The sequence below is a fragment of the Pteronotus mesoamericanus genome, unplaced genomic scaffold, assembly GCF_021234165.1.
Source record: "Pteronotus mesoamericanus isolate MK-2021 breed Mesoamerican mustached bat unplaced genomic scaffold, CSHL_Meso_final scaffold_85, whole genome shotgun sequence".
Classification (NCBI taxonomy): Eukaryota; Metazoa; Chordata; class Mammalia; order Chiroptera; family Mormoopidae; genus Pteronotus; species Pteronotus mesoamericanus.
This window is the reverse complement of record NW_026555329.1, coordinates 35,009,790-35,027,612: the sequence shown is the minus strand read 5'-3', so window position 1 is coordinate 35,027,612 and position 17,823 is coordinate 35,009,790. Positions and strand designations below refer to the sequence as shown.

The window sequence follows — 17,823 nt, the reverse complement described above, 5'->3', positions numbered from 1 at the left end:
TTCGTCAGGGTGCAGCCACCCAGGTCTCTGCATAGTGACACGCTGTCTGTGGGGGAGGGGTCCAAGAAGGGACAATGCCGCTTGCTTGGCTCTCAGCAGGCTTTCAGTCATTTCCCCCACTATCCACAAGCTTAGTGCTGATTCTCAGATGGGTGAGTTTGTGTATCTTCTAGTACCCCATGGGTATCTCCAATGGACTCTCCTGTGAGGCTGGGAGTTTTTCCTGCCACCACAACCCCCACAGGTTTTTACCTCCAGTGGTTTTGAGGCTTTCTTTTCCCACACTGGAAACTGGATTGCACTGTTTTGCTCCCCAGCTGTTCCTCCTGGTTTATCTGTACACAAATGTGGGACTGCCAGGTCTGCCAGCAGCTGCCTCACTCACCTGGTCCTCCAGCCACTGCCTTGCGTCCTCTCTGCCCCAGCTACCCATCCCTGCCCCTCCTACTGGTCTGGATGAATGTTTCTTCTTTAATTTCTTGGTTGTTGGACTTCCATACAGTTCAATTTTCTGGCAGTTCTGGTTATTTTTTGTTTTTAAATTTGTTGTTTTCCTTCTTTTGGTCATGTGAGGAGGCAAAGTGTTTAATCAAGCTTTTTTAAAGCTCTGACATTCATTGGACTTGATCAATAAGGGTAGGGTAGGCACATGCTCAATTTATTTGTTGATGCATAAATAAGAGGGGCGGTTGATTATGAACAGTCTCTAGTATCAACTCCAAATGTCCCCCTCCACCCTTTTTAGGTCTACTCTAGAAACTAGAAGGAAATGTGAGCAAAGGTGAGTAATATTATTGCAGGGGAAGCTTTGAATCCACTTTAATATACAACTTGGTGTAAGCTGCTGAAATCTCTTATTTTGGCTCTTCCTGCTAGGTTTCAAGGTGGTACAAAGAACTGTAATACACCCTTAAATAACTTAGTGCCTACTTAAAAGGAAAAATGACAAAGTTTAAATTATAAACAATAAATACCATGAAGTTATGTAATAGAAAGAAGTTAACTCTATGATCAACTTCCTATAGAAGTTCAGAGGAGGAAGGAATAGGATTTGGGTCTTTATAAGAGGCTGGATTGGTTTTGAGTTTTGAAAGATGGATCAAGTTTGAGAGGTAGACATGAGGTGAAGGATAATTAGCATTGGCACTCTGTTGCCTAGGACAGTTTTACCCATTAGAAACTGATGTTGTCAGTTTTGCTTCAGATTCCCCCAACATTTGGTATTATGTTGTGGCAGGTCCTTGAGTGGAAACAATCTCACAAAAAAACCACCTTCAAAGACATGGCAATCTGAACTCCACAGAATTAAAAAAGGGGAAAACTGTTCAGGAGAAGAAAATCCAAAAGCTAAAGATATAACACTATTATTTTTATGTAAAAATATCCTACTAAGAGCATCCTTTTATTTGCTAGAAGGGATGCTGCCCCATTCATAAATTGCTTAGTAAAGCCAATGAGATCTTGAAAAAAAAATCCTAGTTAGAGGACATATAAAGATTATATAATAAGTTTAAAATGTAGAACTACACTTAAATTAATGTAACAATTACTTTCATTCAAAGTGTTCTTTAAACTTGTATAAGTTTTGTGTGAATGCAAATATATAAGTCAAAACACAATGTGGTAACAAACAGAATTAGCAATGCTTTAGTTGTCTTCCTGTTTAGTTACAATGATTTTAATACTTCTATGACTTGATTCAAGTGAAACAGCATTTTAAACAACTGCTGTATCTCAGCCCTTCCTGATTTCATTGCCCTACTTAAACTCACATAACCATTGAGCACAAATTTAATTCCAACATATGGTAATACAGCCTTTATATCAATGACTCAGTTTCCAGACTTTTACAATTAATAACTCAATATACTATATGGCAACAGTAGGCAAAGTGGCCCCTTCATGCACAAACATTACTCATTTCTGATCTTATAAAAGTCACTACTCATTTCCTTTTTAGTACTGGTCTCAAGATTCAAACCATGTCCTCAAATTACTTTCAGGTTAAATATACCTTTTTCCTGATGTTATGATGTTGTGATTTATAAGAAATGTATATTTGGTCATTCAGATGACCAAACTATCATTCTCATATATGGGGCGGGGGCCAAAAAATGGAATTTGTTTATAAAAAATTGTGTATTTATTCTCACATGTTTAAACTTCAGTCATCTTTAAAGGACTCTCCATTTGATGTGATACACCTATTGAGACATTTTTTCCACTGCTCAAAATGGATTTTGAACTTGTTGATTTTGATGCCTTTAGTGTTTCTGCCGTTTTTGTTTCACCTCCCCTGCATTGGCAAAACGTTTCCTTTGAGGGTTTTTGTCATCCAGGGAAACCAAAAATAGTGTCTCAGGGCTAGATCAGGTGAATAGGGAGGGTGAAGAATGTGGTTCAGGTCAGTTTTGGTCAAAAACTGCTGAAAACTCAGTGCACTGTGGGCAGGTGTGCCTGTAAATCACCCATCATGAAATGGGAAAACATGTTGAAAGAGTCTTCAAAAAAACCTACTGAAGCCAAATGCAGCCTCTTCCAACAATGCTAGCCGGTACACTGATACAGCTGTGTTCCTTGAACACTTACTTAGTTGGGGGAAGCCTGTACTACAAGGAGCTCACCCTCCAGAAGAAAATTCCATTTTGGGGGGGGGTCCCTTCCATAGCTCCCCAAATCCTTGGAATTTCCTGAGTGGTAAGAGCAAAGGGAACATTTTTTTAATTTGGTTTCTTGTCCTCAGTTCCTGAAATCATTTCAGAGCCATAAAGGTGAAATGGGTGTCTCATTATTCATAACAAGACTGTGTCCACCACAACTGGGTTTATGTTAATAAGCCTAAGGATAGGGGCTGGTTGCACAGGGAACCAACCATGAAGGAAGGGGTGAAACCTTCAGTTCCATACTCTGATTTCCAAGGAGGGAAGAGGAGCTGGAGGTTGAATCAATCACCAATGGCCAATGATTTAATCAATCATGCTTGTGTAATGAAGTCTCCATAAAACCCCAAAAGGACAGAGTTCAGAGAGCTTCTGGGTTGATCAATGGATGGCGATTTGGGGAGAAGGGCATGACTGAAGATGGTGTGAAAGCTCTGCACTTTCCCCCCATACCTTGCCCAATGCATCTCTTACATCTGGCTCTTCCTGAGTTACATACTCTGCAACAGCAGTCCCCAACCTTTATGGTATCAGGAACCAGTTTTGTAGAAGATGGTACAGGAGATGGGGCTCAGGTAAGCTTTGCTCTGGGCCTGGTTCCTAATAAGCAACAGACTGGTGGGTTAGGTACCCCTGCTCTATAATAAGCCGGTGATTCAGTAAGTAAAGTTTCTATGAATTCTGTGAGAAGATCTGGTAAATTAAATGAACCCAAGGAGGAGGTTATTGGAAACTCTGCTCTATATTGCCATTCAGTCAGAAGCCCAGGTGACGACCTGGACTTGTAATTGGCATCCAAAGTGAAGAGCAGTCTTGTGGAACTAAGCCCTTAACCTGTGCCATCTGATGCTATCTCTGGGTAGACAGTTTTAGAATTGAGTTGAATTATAGGACACCCAACTTGGCATCCGAGAATTGCTTGGTGTTATGTGGGACCCCCCATGTTAGATTTGGGGTCCAGGAAAACTTTTACATATTCTCTTTGCTTCCTTCCTTTCTTCCTCCTAAGAATGACAGTAATAGTATTTTGTATCATTTTGGTCATAGACAACTTTGAGAACTTGATAAAAGTTATAAACCCTCTCCTCAGATACAAAACTGTATAAATTTTGTAGGAGTTCAAGGACCTCCCTTAAGTTCATCCATGTATCCAAAAGGTATCTGTAGACTTTGGGTTTAGAGCTCCTGCTCAGGTGCATGGTTAGCCTTCACAGGTTGGCTGCGAAGGGTACCCCCTCATCTAGGACACTGGAAATACTAGACGGCTCACTCAAGAGCATTATAAAGTTGCTCTCAGTATTCCGACTCAGTGCAATTTCCTTACCCATTCACTGTGTCTGTTAATCTCTGAACTGGCTGAACTGGAGAGCTACTGAACTACTTCAGCCTTGGGATCTAATTATTAGCAACACCCTCCTCCTCCACAAGGCAAGAAAGCTGTGAAAAGTAAGTTCAACTCCTGCCAGTGAGTTCTTTGACTCCCAATTTGATCTAGTTTGATAATTCTGCACTAGTGATTACTTCTGCACCTAGCTAATGCTAATCACTGTTATTACAGGGAGGCAGCTAAGAAAATGTCATCTATAGTTCGGCAGCAGGAATACAACTCTAACAACCCTCCACTTTGGTTTGGCTACGATCTTGAAGGCAAGCCTCTAAGAGAGCAACAGGATATAGCACTGCTTAAAGATACAGAATTGACAGCGAAAGAGTCAACATACAATAGTGAAGAGGAAGTAGTATGATCTTCAACTGAAGCAGAAAGGACAAAAAAAATCTAGAACTGGGTGACTTCATTTGATGCAAGTATTTTTATTAGCTGGATCTTGATGGTGTAAATGGCAGCAAATCATCTGATTATTCCAACTACAAATATTTCTAAATATATCATCTGGCTAATAATCATGATTTTATTTTATTATTTAAAAAAATCCTCACTCAAGGATATGTTTATTCTTTTTTTTTTTTTTTGAGAAAGGGGGGGGAGTAGTGAGGAGGGGGAGAGAGGCTTCTATGTGAGAATGAAACATCAATCAGTTGCCTCCCATGTGCTTCCTAACTGGGGATCGAGCCCACAACCTAGGTATGTGCCCTGACCAGGAATCAAACCCACAACCTTTTTGGTGCACAGAACAATGCTCTAACCAACTGAGCCATCCAGCCAGGACTAATAATGATGATTTTTAAAAAGCCAAATTAAATACTGCTACTATTTATTTTTACTTTAGTTTTTTTTCTTTTAATTTGATGAAGTGGCTAAATACATTTTAATATATAACAAGGAGTGGACTTCTCTCTTTTCTGTAACATCTGGTTAGAAATGAGGAGGAAAATCTCATTCACATGAGCTACAAAACTGTAAAATATTTGAGACAACATTTACCAAGAAGGGTACAGGACCAACGTGAAAACATAACCATAATATTTTATTAGAGGGCATAAAACTAGTTCTGAATAAATGGAAAGATAGACCATGTTTGGAAAGAATCATTAACATAATAAAAGTGTAATTTTTCCAAATTAATACATAAATTTAATGTCATTCCACTCCGCCTCACAATGGCTTTTCTTTTTAATTAGACACAATGATTTTAATATTCTCGTAGAAGAATAAACGTGCAAGAATTACCACAATATTTTTGAGAAAAGAATAATGAAGGAGAAATTGTCCTACCAGATGTTACAACTTACTCTAAAACTCCTGTAGTCAAAATAACAAGATATGGCATAAGAACAGACATAGACAATAGCTCAATGATGTTCAAATGACTTTTTTTTTCTGATTGTTCCTGTCATTCAAAAAAATTTACATGAGAACATTTTAACCCTCATTTTTCCTCATCTTTCCCTTTTACTTTAATAAAAGTAAATTTACTTTAAACCAATAGTTTTGAGATTATCAAATTCGAGGTTATATTTATATAAAATAACCCTGAGAGATGAGATGTTTTTGACGAGAAATTTAGAAGCTTCTCTTTAGAAAAGAAGGCAGAGATGGCCTTATAAGTCAGAGTAAATGTCTGAACCAGGGCAAATGACTTTAAGGATCTAGGAACCTTTATTATAAAGGACATAAACATACATTTTTAAAGGGAACAAGGCTTTCTTGTGATTTCCAGGTACCTAACAACAAAAGACAAAAACATTTCCATTTCCTCTGTTACTTATCTCTTAAATGGAGTTAATCACTATCTTTTGTATCTCCTGAACACAGAATCGAGCCATGCCCTTGACCTACTGACCTGTGAACTGATATATGGGTGCTATTTTAAGTCAATAAGTTTGTGGTAATTTGTTACAGAACAATAATAAAACTAATACAATAGCTAGTACAACTTTTGAAGCAGCACCCCCCCCCGCCCCAAGACAGCTCACCAACACTCATCCAATTTGTTATTTTCAACATGAAAGTAGTATTTACATTTTTGTAGTCATGGATCTACTAATCATTGTTAAAATTATAAATTATAACTCAAACCATCCTTAGTCCTGCAGTTTCAGGGACTGAAACCAGCTTTGACTTCTAAAACTTACAGTGCCTTTTGGGGCATCAGCCTTAATCCACTTTTCAGGTCTGCTTCCTTGATTCATGAGTCCTGAAACACAAAATGCATGAACTTATATCTTGAGTGACAATAGCAATATTTGAGTACAGAGATCCTAAAAATACATCTCTAAAACTGAAAATACTTTGGAACAGCACAAAATCTTAGTAAAGATATAGTTGGGAAAGAGTTACAAAGAGGCTACCTGGGCTTGTTCCTTCATCTTCTCAGAACTTTAAAAGGGAAACTACTCTGTTTTTTATTTGTATTTTGTTGTATACAGGTTTTTAAAAAAGCTTTATTTAAGCACTACTGCCAAAATAAACACCATGTATTTAAATGTAATAAGTTTTGGTGTATGTTAAAAAATCCTTGAAACCATGTCTTCAATCACGATAATGAACATGTTCATCACACCTACAAGTTTCTTGTGCCCCTTTCTAATCTGCCCCTCCTGTGCCTCCCTGTCTGTCACCTCTAGAACTCCCCCCTTCCTTAGCAATCACTAATCCACTTTATGTCACAATGTATTAGTTTCGCTTTCTTACACTTTAATCAATGGAATCATACAATATGTACTTTTTTCAAAATCTAGGTTCTTTCATTCAGCATAATTATGTTGAAGTTCATTCACACTGCAGCACATAGTAGGTAGTTTCTTCACACACGGAACTCTCTGGTGGACTCTAGCAGCCCTGGTCTCCTTAGATGCTCAGCTCAGTCAGTTTCCTCCACTGGGGAGACTGTTTGGCTCTGCCAGTTACCCTCCCTGTCCTGCAGCGTGGAAATTCTCTCAAGGTAATGGGCTGTGGCAATAATAGAGCTCACCTGGTTCATTTCCCATCTCAGTTCTTCTAGTTCTGCTTTTTTTCTCCTCTCAATCACGGTAATTAGGTTATTACAACATCTCTGACACTCCCTTGCTTAATTCTGTACTTAAGAATTAAGTCAATCTGAACTGAGGAGAGTTGTGAATATAATATCTCAATTCATCATACAAATTTTCTTTGTAGAAACCACGTACACAAATCAGGCGATCCTTTTCTTCAGTATAGTTTCCTTCCCCCTTTTTGAGAACCATCTGAAGTTCCCAGCTGATGAAAAAGGTGCTTTGTACCATCCAATCTTTATGTCAAGTACTTCTTTGATACAAATTCTTCTCTGAATTCTTGCATCTTCTATTTAATCTAAGCCATAATCTTATCTATGTCTTACAGTTCATTGCATCTTTCCCAGAAAACAGCTGAGTATTCAACAACTTCCTCTAGAGTTTTTCCTTCTACATCCCTTGTTATATTTTCAATATCATTATGACCCCACTTCTCATTAAACTGGTTAAAATCTCTCATTCCAATTGGTAAATCCCTGTTTCAGTAGCTTCTCTTTTTCCTCTAACTCTTCATCATTAGGGCTTCAGCGTTGTCCATTTTAATCTGTTCTATTTATGCCTGTGCTGCATTTGGTAGGTCAGTATTTTGAGATACTGCACCCAGTAGTCTTACCAAATAACTCAGAATTTCTTTTTCTAGTGGTTCAAATAAACATAGAAGAAAGAACTCAGAAGGTTGAACCCTGGTTTCTCTAACTTTATTGTATTTTGCACCATTTAGCATCAATAATAAACAAAAAAAGTTTCCCAAATATCTAAGGAATGTCACAATGTATTAGTTTTGCTCACTCAAGAACTCTTCCTTCTATATTATTTGTCATCTTCCCAGTCATGCATATCTCACCTATGGAGAGAGAAGCCAATCTACCTAATTCCTTCTGCAGCACTACAGGAAACACAGGGTGCTGATGCTACTAACAAAATGAAAATGCAAGGGATTTTAGCTTAGAGACAATACTAAAAATAAACAAACAAACAAATAAATACAAATAAAAGACAGTTTACAAAATTCCATTTAGGATCCTAGAAATATCTTTCTATATCTTGCCACTAAGTAGTTTACTGAAAGCTCTTCACACTTTGGTCCGAATCTGTGGAGATTCGACTCTAATTTGTAAAGTTTATAAATTCCTTCCTAAAAAATCTTGTAACATATGTTGGAAATTGAGGGTTCAGAAAACTTGTTCTTTATTTAAATCCCCTTGCAAATGAAAATCAGGCAATGTTTCTTTGACCAAGAAATGGGAAATGCCCACCCTATCCCCAGGTAGTTTGGCTTCTATTAAATGGAGAGAAAAGTTTCTTCTCAGGACATATTTTTAAACACCAGCATTTGCACTTTAAATCTGCCCTGTCCAAATCTCCCAAATATATACATCTCCAAGTTCTTTTTATTTTTTTTTATTTCCCCTTATACCTAGTTGAGAATCATTAGTCATTAATTAACCCAAAACCACCTGATCTAATCAGCACTGGCTGTGGAAAGACAGGGCTCCAAGGAGTAATTTGAAGAATTTAGTTCTCTGGTTTTAAAACAGGCTTGAAAAGTTTCTTGGCTGAGATGAGCTTCTTTCTGTGATCACCAACCCCCAATCCTATAATAGACTTTGTTTACATTTGGTTCAGAGGGATAATTCTGGTGCTGCCTAATTAGCAGCAGATACACTTCAGTGCGTCATAGTTGGATTCCCTCTTTCACATTATAAACTCTATTGACCACCCACTATGGGAAGCACCATGCTAAGGATTTTAGGGAGCAACAAAACATGTAAAAACACATGCTAATACCCTCAAAAAGCTTACCAGCTGGGTAGGAAAATAAATCATACATTTATGAAACATGAAAATAATTATTCTTAAGTCTTATTTTTAATGCATATATTTCACAAACCAAATCCCTTAAAGCCACACACAATTCTATAACCATAACCAATATTTTAATGTTAATACCCTTTGTTTACAGTCTTCCCTTGACAAAAGTGCAACCCGACAGATCTTAACAAATTTTTACTGACAAGAAAGTATTTTTCAGCTAGTTTTAATAGTACTTATCACTGCATTTTCTCTCAATTTAATAGTACTTATCACTGCATTTCTCTCTGGAATAACAAAGATAATCATATTCTAGGTTTTGAGCATGTATACAATTAATCAATTTTGCTCAAACTGATTAATTCTATACATGCTCAAGTCTTTTTCTTTCTCAAATCTTCTGTCAAAACTCATCCACTGAATTTTTCATTTCAGATACTGTAGTATTCATTTCTATTTCTAGAAATTCAATTTTGATCTTTTTAATATTTTTCATGTCTTAACTTTACTCCAACATGCAGAATAGTTATAGTAACTTTTACTTTCCTACACTGCTAATGCTAATATCTGTGTCTGTTCTGGGTTTCAATTGATACTCTCTTCATTATGGGTCATGTTTTCTTGCCTCTGCATGTCTGATAATCTTTGCTTGGATGCCAGACATAGTGAATTTTATTTTGTTGGGTGCTGAATATTTTTGAATTCCTGTAAATCTTTAGCTTTGTTCAGAGATGCAGTTAAGTTACTTGGAAACAGTTTAAACCTTTCATCTCCTGCTTCTATAATTCGTTAGGCAGTTCTGGAGGGATGCTCCATCTAGGGCTAAGTGTTTCCAACTACTGAGTCCCTTACCCAATGCTCCATGAGTTATGATTTTTTCCATTCTGGCAAGTAGCACAGACATTATTCCTGGACCTGTATGAGCACCAGATTCTATTCCCTCTGGCATTCTGTCCTAGGAACTCTAGCTGTCTTAGTCTCTGTGGACTCTCATCACAGTCTCCTCCACTCAGTGAGTGTGCTGGACTCTACAGTAGATCCCTCTGTCTCTATACAAACTATAGCCTGGAGACTCTCAAGGCGGTTCGTTAGCAGGGGCTTATTTTGTTTCCCATCTCTCAGTGATCGATTTTTTTCATTGCCCATTGTCTAGAGTCTCGGAAACTGTTTTTCATGTATTTTGTCTGTTTAAAAAATTTTGGCGTTGTTGGTTTCAGTAGAAGGGTAAATAAGTCCATTTTACTCCTCTTCTTATCTGGAAGCCTTGTTTCTTTCTTCTTTCCCCTCTTTCCCTTTCTCCCTCCATCATGCTGTCATTTTTTTTCCTCTTTAATTTCTTATTTTGAAATAATTAAGGACTCACAAGAAGTTGCAAAAATAGTATAACAAAGTCCTGTGCACCCATTATCCAGTTCCCCTAATAGTGACATCTTATATAACCATGGTACATTATCAAAACCAGGTAACTGGGTTGGCAAACTACAATTTATTAGACTGCTGACCTTAGATTTCATCTCTTTTTGGACACTCCCTTTTTTGTATGTTTTAAGTATACTTTTATGATATTTTATCACATGTATAGGTTCATATAACCATCATTATAATCAAAATACTATCACCACAAAGAAAGTCTGTAATGACATCTCTTCATAGTCTTATCTTCCCTCTTCTTCCCTAACCTTTGGCAACTACTTGTCTATTCTCCATTTTTATAATTTTATCACTTCAAGAATTTATATAAATGAAATCATACAGTATGCAACATTTTGAGAGTGACTTTGAGAGTGACTAAGGGAATCGTACTCAGCACGATTCCCTTAAGTTTCATCCAAATTGTATGTATTAATACAGTGCTCCTTTTTATTGTTGAATAGTATTCAATTGTATGAACATACCACAGTTTGTATAACCATTTACAGGTAGAAGGATATTTCAGTCATTTTCAGTTTGGGCTATTACAAATTAAGTTATGAATATTTGTGTAAAGTTTAAAAAAAAATTTTTAATCCTCACCTGAGGACATGCTTATTGATTTTAGAGAGAGGGGAAGGATAGGAGAAAGAGAGGGAGAGAAACATTGATTGGTTGCCTCTCATACACACCATGACCAGGGACCAAACCCGCAACCCATGCATGTGCTCTGACCAGGAATTGAACTCATGACCTTTCAGTTTACAGAATGATACTACAACCAACTGAGCAAAACCAGCCAGGGCTATGTAAAGGTTTTTATGCAAACATTAAGTTTCATTTTGCTAAGATAAATGGCTAGGAGTTTAACTGCTGGGTTGCATGGTAGTTTAATTTTAAACTGAAATTTTAAAATTTAGGTAGTTTATAACCTAGATTTTAATAAACTGCTGGACTGAATGCTAGGGTGGCTGTATCATTTTACATTCCCAGTAACAATGCAGAGAAGATCCAATCTCTTCACATCCTTGCCAGCATTTGTTATATCAGTATTTTTCATTTTAGCCATTCTACTTGGTAGATAGCACTATCTTTTTCTTGTTTTAATTTGCACTTCACTAATGGCTAGTGATGTTGAACTTGATTTTGTGTTTTTATTTGCCATCATATATCTTCTGTGGTTGTGTTGTGTTTTAAATCTTATATGATTACACCTTTATGTGCATAGATCATTTTTCCTACTGGGAAGAGTTCACTACTGGGATGAGTTCATTCGGGGTATGATTTGGCTATGGTTCAGTATTTCTTGAATGACCAAAATAAATACAAAACCAAAAACAAACAAACAAACAAACACAAACCCCAGGCATTACAAACAAAATTAAAATCCTCTATGATTGAAGCCTACACTTTGGTTTCTAGCCTAGAAGTCAGTAAAGTTATAGCTAAATTTAGTCTGAAGGCTATTTTTATGTCCCAAGAGATAAGAGTGTCTTTTACATTTTTAAAAGATTATAAAAAGAAAAAAAAACAGAAACAAAAAAGAATATGCAACAGAAACTTTATGTAGCCTTCAAAATCTAACATATTTACTATCTGGCCTTACATATATTGTTTGTAGATGAGTAGAAACAAAGCCTTTTTTTTTTCTTTTGGTAAACATTAACAAAGTTGATGTTTAATTATCTATGATACTCCCAGAATCTTACACTTTACAAAATGATGGGGAAACAAAAATACTATAATATAAAAGCATAAAGACTAAAGGCAATTCCTACATTAAATCCCTGTCAAAGTATTTTTAAACTGCCATGAGCCTATATAGTATTCTTCATTCTGTTACTAAATTTCTTCTAAGTCATCCTGAAGTACATCTACATGACTGACAAATCCATGTGCTATAAGCTTGGAGAAAACCAAAATTTCAGTGTTCTAAAAAACATAACAAAACTGTATTTCTATGAGTTATCTCAAAAACTATAGATTTTTGTCCCTTTTGGAGAGAAAACAGTGTCTCTAGATCTTAAAAGTGCTATCCTGTGGGTTTAGTCTCATTTCAACATCTTTTCTAACTTATAAACCAGTTTTCCATCATAAATCACAATATCATAAATTTATAACTCTCCAAACTAAAAACAAACAGAATGAGAACTCTCATCTATTTTGGTTTATTTTGATCCCAAATAAATGCTTCTCATTTCCAGTTTGACTAAAATAAGTAAAACCAGTAGTACCACCTTCCCTACTATGACTATGGCAAACAACAACCATTTGCCTGGCAAATACACTTTATCTCTAATATTCTCTAAACACATAAATTGAGGAGTTTTAAGACAAAAGGACTTTGGACCACATGCATTTTTGGGCTTAAAAGAAAGGCTTGATATTCCACAGTGAGGTTTCATATTTAAGTTGATTAACAAAATCTAAAACCTAATAGAGAAGTCAATTTTTTCCTGGAAATATTTTACCTAAACCATTCACCATCTGTTGAATTTGCCATATATGGATAGAGACAAAAATTAGATCTGAGATCTGATAAGAATTAAGGAGTGCACCCAAAAGAATACACACATGCACACTTTTTCATTAGGTAAATATTTCAGACTGAGAGAGTCCCAGGCTTTCTTTTGACCTCAGAATAGTTTTTAATACTTGTAAATCACACTCAGAATCATACAACATAAACTTATCAGTGACAGCAATAGCAAGAGAAACCATGAAGCAGGAAGTCAAATAAAATTACAGGGCTGAAACATCAAATTCTGTGGGAAGCCTGAACCCTCAGGACTAAATTTAATGGCATGGCTTCTTGCAGAAATCATGCAGAAGTCATGCTACAGATACAATCCAGACCTCTTAGTAGAGAGGGTATTTCCATTGCTATGCTTCATAGGCTCTGTAAGAAAGACCCAGATGAGCTGAGCTCAGCTGCCTATAATAATTCACATATAAAGCTGCTCATTATTTCCAAAATCAGGTTTCAGGTTGAAAATTTCCACAGAAAAAGCAATTGCCCTAACTTTCTAGGCCTCTTAAATCATTCTATTCACTTGATAAATAGGGTCTGTGAGGCCTTTTAGGCACCACTTTTAGAATCAAAATAAATTATTAAAGTTTCTCTAAAACCAATCACTTGTTCATATAGCTTTTTTCCCCACACACAAAAAAGCTTTTTTAAAAAATTATATTTTAGTGTTTATTCTATTACAGTTGTCACAGTATTTCTCCGTTTGCCCCCCGCTAACCAGCCCCACCCACTCCCTCAGGCAGTCCCCACACTGTTGTCCCTGTCCGTGGGTCACACATATGTGTTCTCTGACTACTTCATTCCTTATGCTGTACTTTATATCCCCATGACTATTGTGTAACTACCAATTTATATTTCTTAATTCTTCATTTTTTTTTGCCCATAAACCTGACACCCCTCAGCTGGCAACCATCAAAACGTTCTCTGTATCCATGATCCTGTCTGTTCTGCTAGTTTGTTTTTCAAATTCTTTTGTTGATAGATATGTATTCATTGCCATTTTATTGTTCATAGTTTTGATCTTCCTAAGGAAGACACTTTAACTTTTCATATAATACTGGGTTAGTGGTGATGAACTCCTTTAGCTATTTCTTGTCTGGGAAACTCTTTATTTTTCCTTTGATTCTAAATGATAGCTTTGCTGGGTAATCTTGTTTGTAGGTCCCTGCTTTTCATCACTTTGAATATTTCTTGCCAATCCCTTCTAGCCTGCAAAGTTTCTTTTGAGAAGTCAGCTGATAGTTTTATAAGAGCTCTTTTGTAAGCAACTAACTGCTTTTCTCTTGCTACTCTGAAGATTCTCTTTGTCTTTAAACTTTGGCATTTTAACTATGATGTGTCTTGGCATGGGCCTCTTTGGGTTCACCTTGTTTGGGACTCTCTACACTTTCTGAAATGTATGTCTATTTCCTTCACCAATTTAGGGAAGTTTTCTTTCATTATTTTTTCAAATAGGTTTCCAATTTCTTGCTGTCTCTCTTCCCCTTACAGAACCTCCATGATGCAAATGTTGGTATGCTGAAATTGTGCCAGAAGTTCTGGACACTATCCTCATTTTTTATTTTTTATACTTTTTTCTTCTTGCTGTTCTTGGTTGTTTTTGCTTCCTTATATTCCAAATCACTGATTTGATTCTTGGCTTCACACACTCTTCTGTTGATTCTCTGCAAATTGTTCTTTATTTCAATCAGTGTATGTTTCATTTCTGACTGGATTATTTTTTTAATGCTAGTGAGGTCCTCACTAAGTTCCTTGAGCATCCTTATACAGAGTTTTTTGAACTCTGCATCTGATTACTTTTTTCCATTTTATTTAGTTCTTTTTCTCATTTTGGCAGCCTCCCTGTGTTTGTTTCTATGTATTAAGAAGAGCTGCTTTCTCCCAGGTTTGGTAGAGTGGCCTAATGTATAAGTGTCCTGTATGTCCAGTGGCATAGCCCCATTACCCAAGATGGGTACTCAAGGTGTGTCCATGTGTGGGCTATGTATACCCTCATGTTGTAGCTGAGCCTTGATTTCTGTTGGCATGTGCAAGATCATTTACCGCCTGTGTTCTGTCTGGAGTCACACAGCATAAGCTACAAAGTGATTGTGCTGGGTTTGGGGGTCCCCAGGCAAGCACAATCTTGGGGGTCTGTGAACCAAAGCTAGCTGCTGCTAGTGTCAGGCCTGGGGCAACTTAGGGAGAGGTACAGGGCTCGCTGAGGCCAGATCCTGCTTGTTTGAGAGAATTTAGGAATATCTGAAGCACGCGCCATGATAATCCATTTTGTATGGAAAAGCCACGGGAAACAGCTTGGGTGTGCCTGAAAATTGGGTGGGACAGAGCCTCAGGAAATCACCAGGGTGGGGCAGTGTGAATCAAGTAGATACCAGTCTCAGATATGAACCTTGCAGACAGGTTCTGTGGCTGGAGGGCTCAGAAAAGGAACAATGTCTGGGAGAAAGCTGCCCCTCAGCTCTCATCCTCATGCTGGACGATTTAGTTCTTCCCTGTATGTCTCTGATGCCTTTCAATCTTCTGCTCCCACGATGGAGCTTAGAGGGAGTAGGTCCAAGTAAGTATGTGTGCAGGCCCTTTAAGAGGAATTGCCTTGGATTCCAGAAGTTTCTGTCTCCCACAGCCTCAATCCCTGTTGGTTTTTACAGTCTGAAGTTATGAGGACTTCTCTTCCTGGCACCAGAGTCCTGGGCTGGGGAGCTTGGGGTGAAGCTAGGTCTCCTTGTTCCTCCGATATTTCTCCTAATTTTTGCCTGTCACATGTGGGTGTGGGGCCAGCCCATTCTGTGTCTCTACCCCTCCTACTAGTCTGGATGTGTTTTCTTCTTTAATTCCATAGTTGTTGGACTTCCCTTCAGCTTGATCTCTGACAGCTCTGAATGACAGTTGTTCTATAGCTTAGTTGTAAATTGACATGGTTGTGAGAGGGCAAGCCATGTTTAACTACACTACCATCTTGACCAGAAGTCCAAAACTGTTTTGTTTTTATCTGAGGTCCTTATCACTCTAATGGATTTAATCTAACATCACAGACAACCTACCTAGGGCCCAACTTTGAAGGACATCATTTGCCACTCTACAAAAGAATTCTGATCAGTAGCTAGAATCTTACACTATGAACAGGAAATAAAATTCATTCTGCAATTTGCACCTTCCTGGTTTAGAAAGTAGGGGCTGGAATGTAAGACATAATAACAAATAACTCCCAAAAAGAATTAATTAGGTTGAGAAACTTCATAAAAACCAACAAGTCAAGCATGCATTTTCCCCATAGCATATACTTGTTTATTTCTTCTGCCAAAATTTGTTCACAGAGCCCTGACTAGTGTGGCTCAGTGGGCTGAGCACTGTCTCCCCAAACTGAAAGGGCGCCAGTTCAATTCCCAGTCAGAGAACATGCCTGGGTTGTGGGCCAGGTCCCCCATAAGGGTTGTGTGAGGGGCAACTAACTGATGTTTCTTTTGCAAGTCAATGTTTGTCTACCTCTCTCCCTCCTTTGCCCTCCCTAAAAATAAAATAAAGTATTTTTTTAAAGATTTCCATTTTTAATTTTTTTTAAAGATTTTATTTATTTATTTTTAGACAGGGGAAGGGAGGGAGAAAGAGAGGGAGAAAACCATCAATGTGTGGTTGCCTCTTGTGCACCCACTACTGGGGACCTGGCCCACAACCCAAGCATGTGCCCTGACTGGGAATAGAACCAGCAACCCTTTGGTTTTCAGGCTGGTGCTCAATCCACTGAGACACACCAGCCAGGGCAAAAATAAAATATTTTTTAAAAGAATTAAAAATATTTGTTTAAGGCTTATTTACTTGTTGAATTTAACCTAGACCACTGTGGAATCCAGGCCACTGAACTCTTTCTCCTGTATTTACTACAGTAACCTGCTGCTACTTAAACTTTTCTTGTTTCCACTATTGTCTCTTCTAATTTTGCCCACTCAACATTCAGTGATCTTTCTAATATACAGATCTGCCTATGTGAAGCCCAGATTAAAACCTTTTAGTCAGTGCCTTTGCATTGTACTTAGTATGAAATCCAAATCAGTCCTATGTGATCCGACTGCCTCCCAAATTCCCTATCCCCTTTAGGACACCTTCCCCCTTACTCTCTATTCTCTAGCTTCTATTCTCTAGTAGGACTTCTCTTACTTCCTCAAACTCACTGTGCTAGTCTAATATAGATGTGTCACCTACAATGCTCTCACAGTAGCATGTATATGACTTTGGTATAACATTTTCCCACTTTATTGTATTCATTGGTTTGTTTGTCTTGCCTCAGTAAAATGTAAGCTCCTCAGATGGCAGATGGACCATACTTTATTATCTTTTCACTCCAAGTTTCTCATAATGCCTGACTCAAGAAGTGCTCGTTGAGTGACTGACTGACCAAATGAAGGAAAATATAGAAGACAGCAGGAGGAAGAGCTAGACTAGGAAAGATAATGTTTGTTTTTAAATATATTAAGTTTGAGGTGTATTGGTTTGGTAGAGTAGAATGGCTAGAAGTTAATAAAGAGACCAGGTCCAATTTTATCCAATGACCAAACTAGTAAGCGTTCTTAAATGACTAAATGAGGTCTTTGTTTTAATGGCTTAAGTGATTAATTTAATGGCTTTAATTCAAAACTGAATTAAAAGAAAATCTAAATTTTGGAAAGGCACATGATTTTATGAGTAACAGAATGAAAAATGACAAAATAACTTTGTAATTCAAACATTATTAACATATGTAAAATAATGTAATTATACTATCATTGGGAGCATTATTAAACAAATTTATATTATCTTTAGATTACAGTGGCCAACAAAAGGTAATTCTGTTGGCTCCTTATCAAACTCAAGAGATTAGATCACAAGTTGAGTCTTACCACATTTAATACACTTTAATTTTTATCATATAACTAAGAGTTGCCCATTAAGTACTTGAGAGAGCACAGGTGTTATTTTTATTACTATTATGCTTTTTATTAATAT

General features: G+C 37.2%; 2 protein-coding genes across 3 annotated transcripts in view; one reads left to right on the top strand and one right to left on the bottom strand.

The window, feature by feature from the left end:
- Positions 1-4,405, top strand: part of FBXL13 (F-box and leucine rich repeat protein 13) — a 234,885-nt gene extending 230,480 nt beyond the window's left edge. Inside the window, exon 18 of the mRNA XM_054564349.1 lies at positions 4,219-4,405. Coding sequence (XP_054420324.1) covers positions 4,219-4,405 — 187 coding nt within the window. The remainder of the gene's footprint in view (positions 1-4,218) is intronic.
- A 1,693-nt stretch (positions 4,406-6,098) lies between these two features.
- Positions 6,099-17,823, bottom strand: part of FAM185A (family with sequence similarity 185 member A) — a 55,708-nt gene continuing 43,983 nt past the window's right edge. For both annotated transcript variants that reach the window (XM_054564351.1, XM_054564352.1), the window contains one exon: positions 6,099-6,256. In XM_054564351.1, coding sequence (XP_054420326.1) covers positions 6,144-6,256 — 113 coding nt within the window. In that variant the 3' untranslated portion in view covers positions 6,099-6,143. The remainder of the gene's footprint in view (positions 6,257-17,823) is intronic.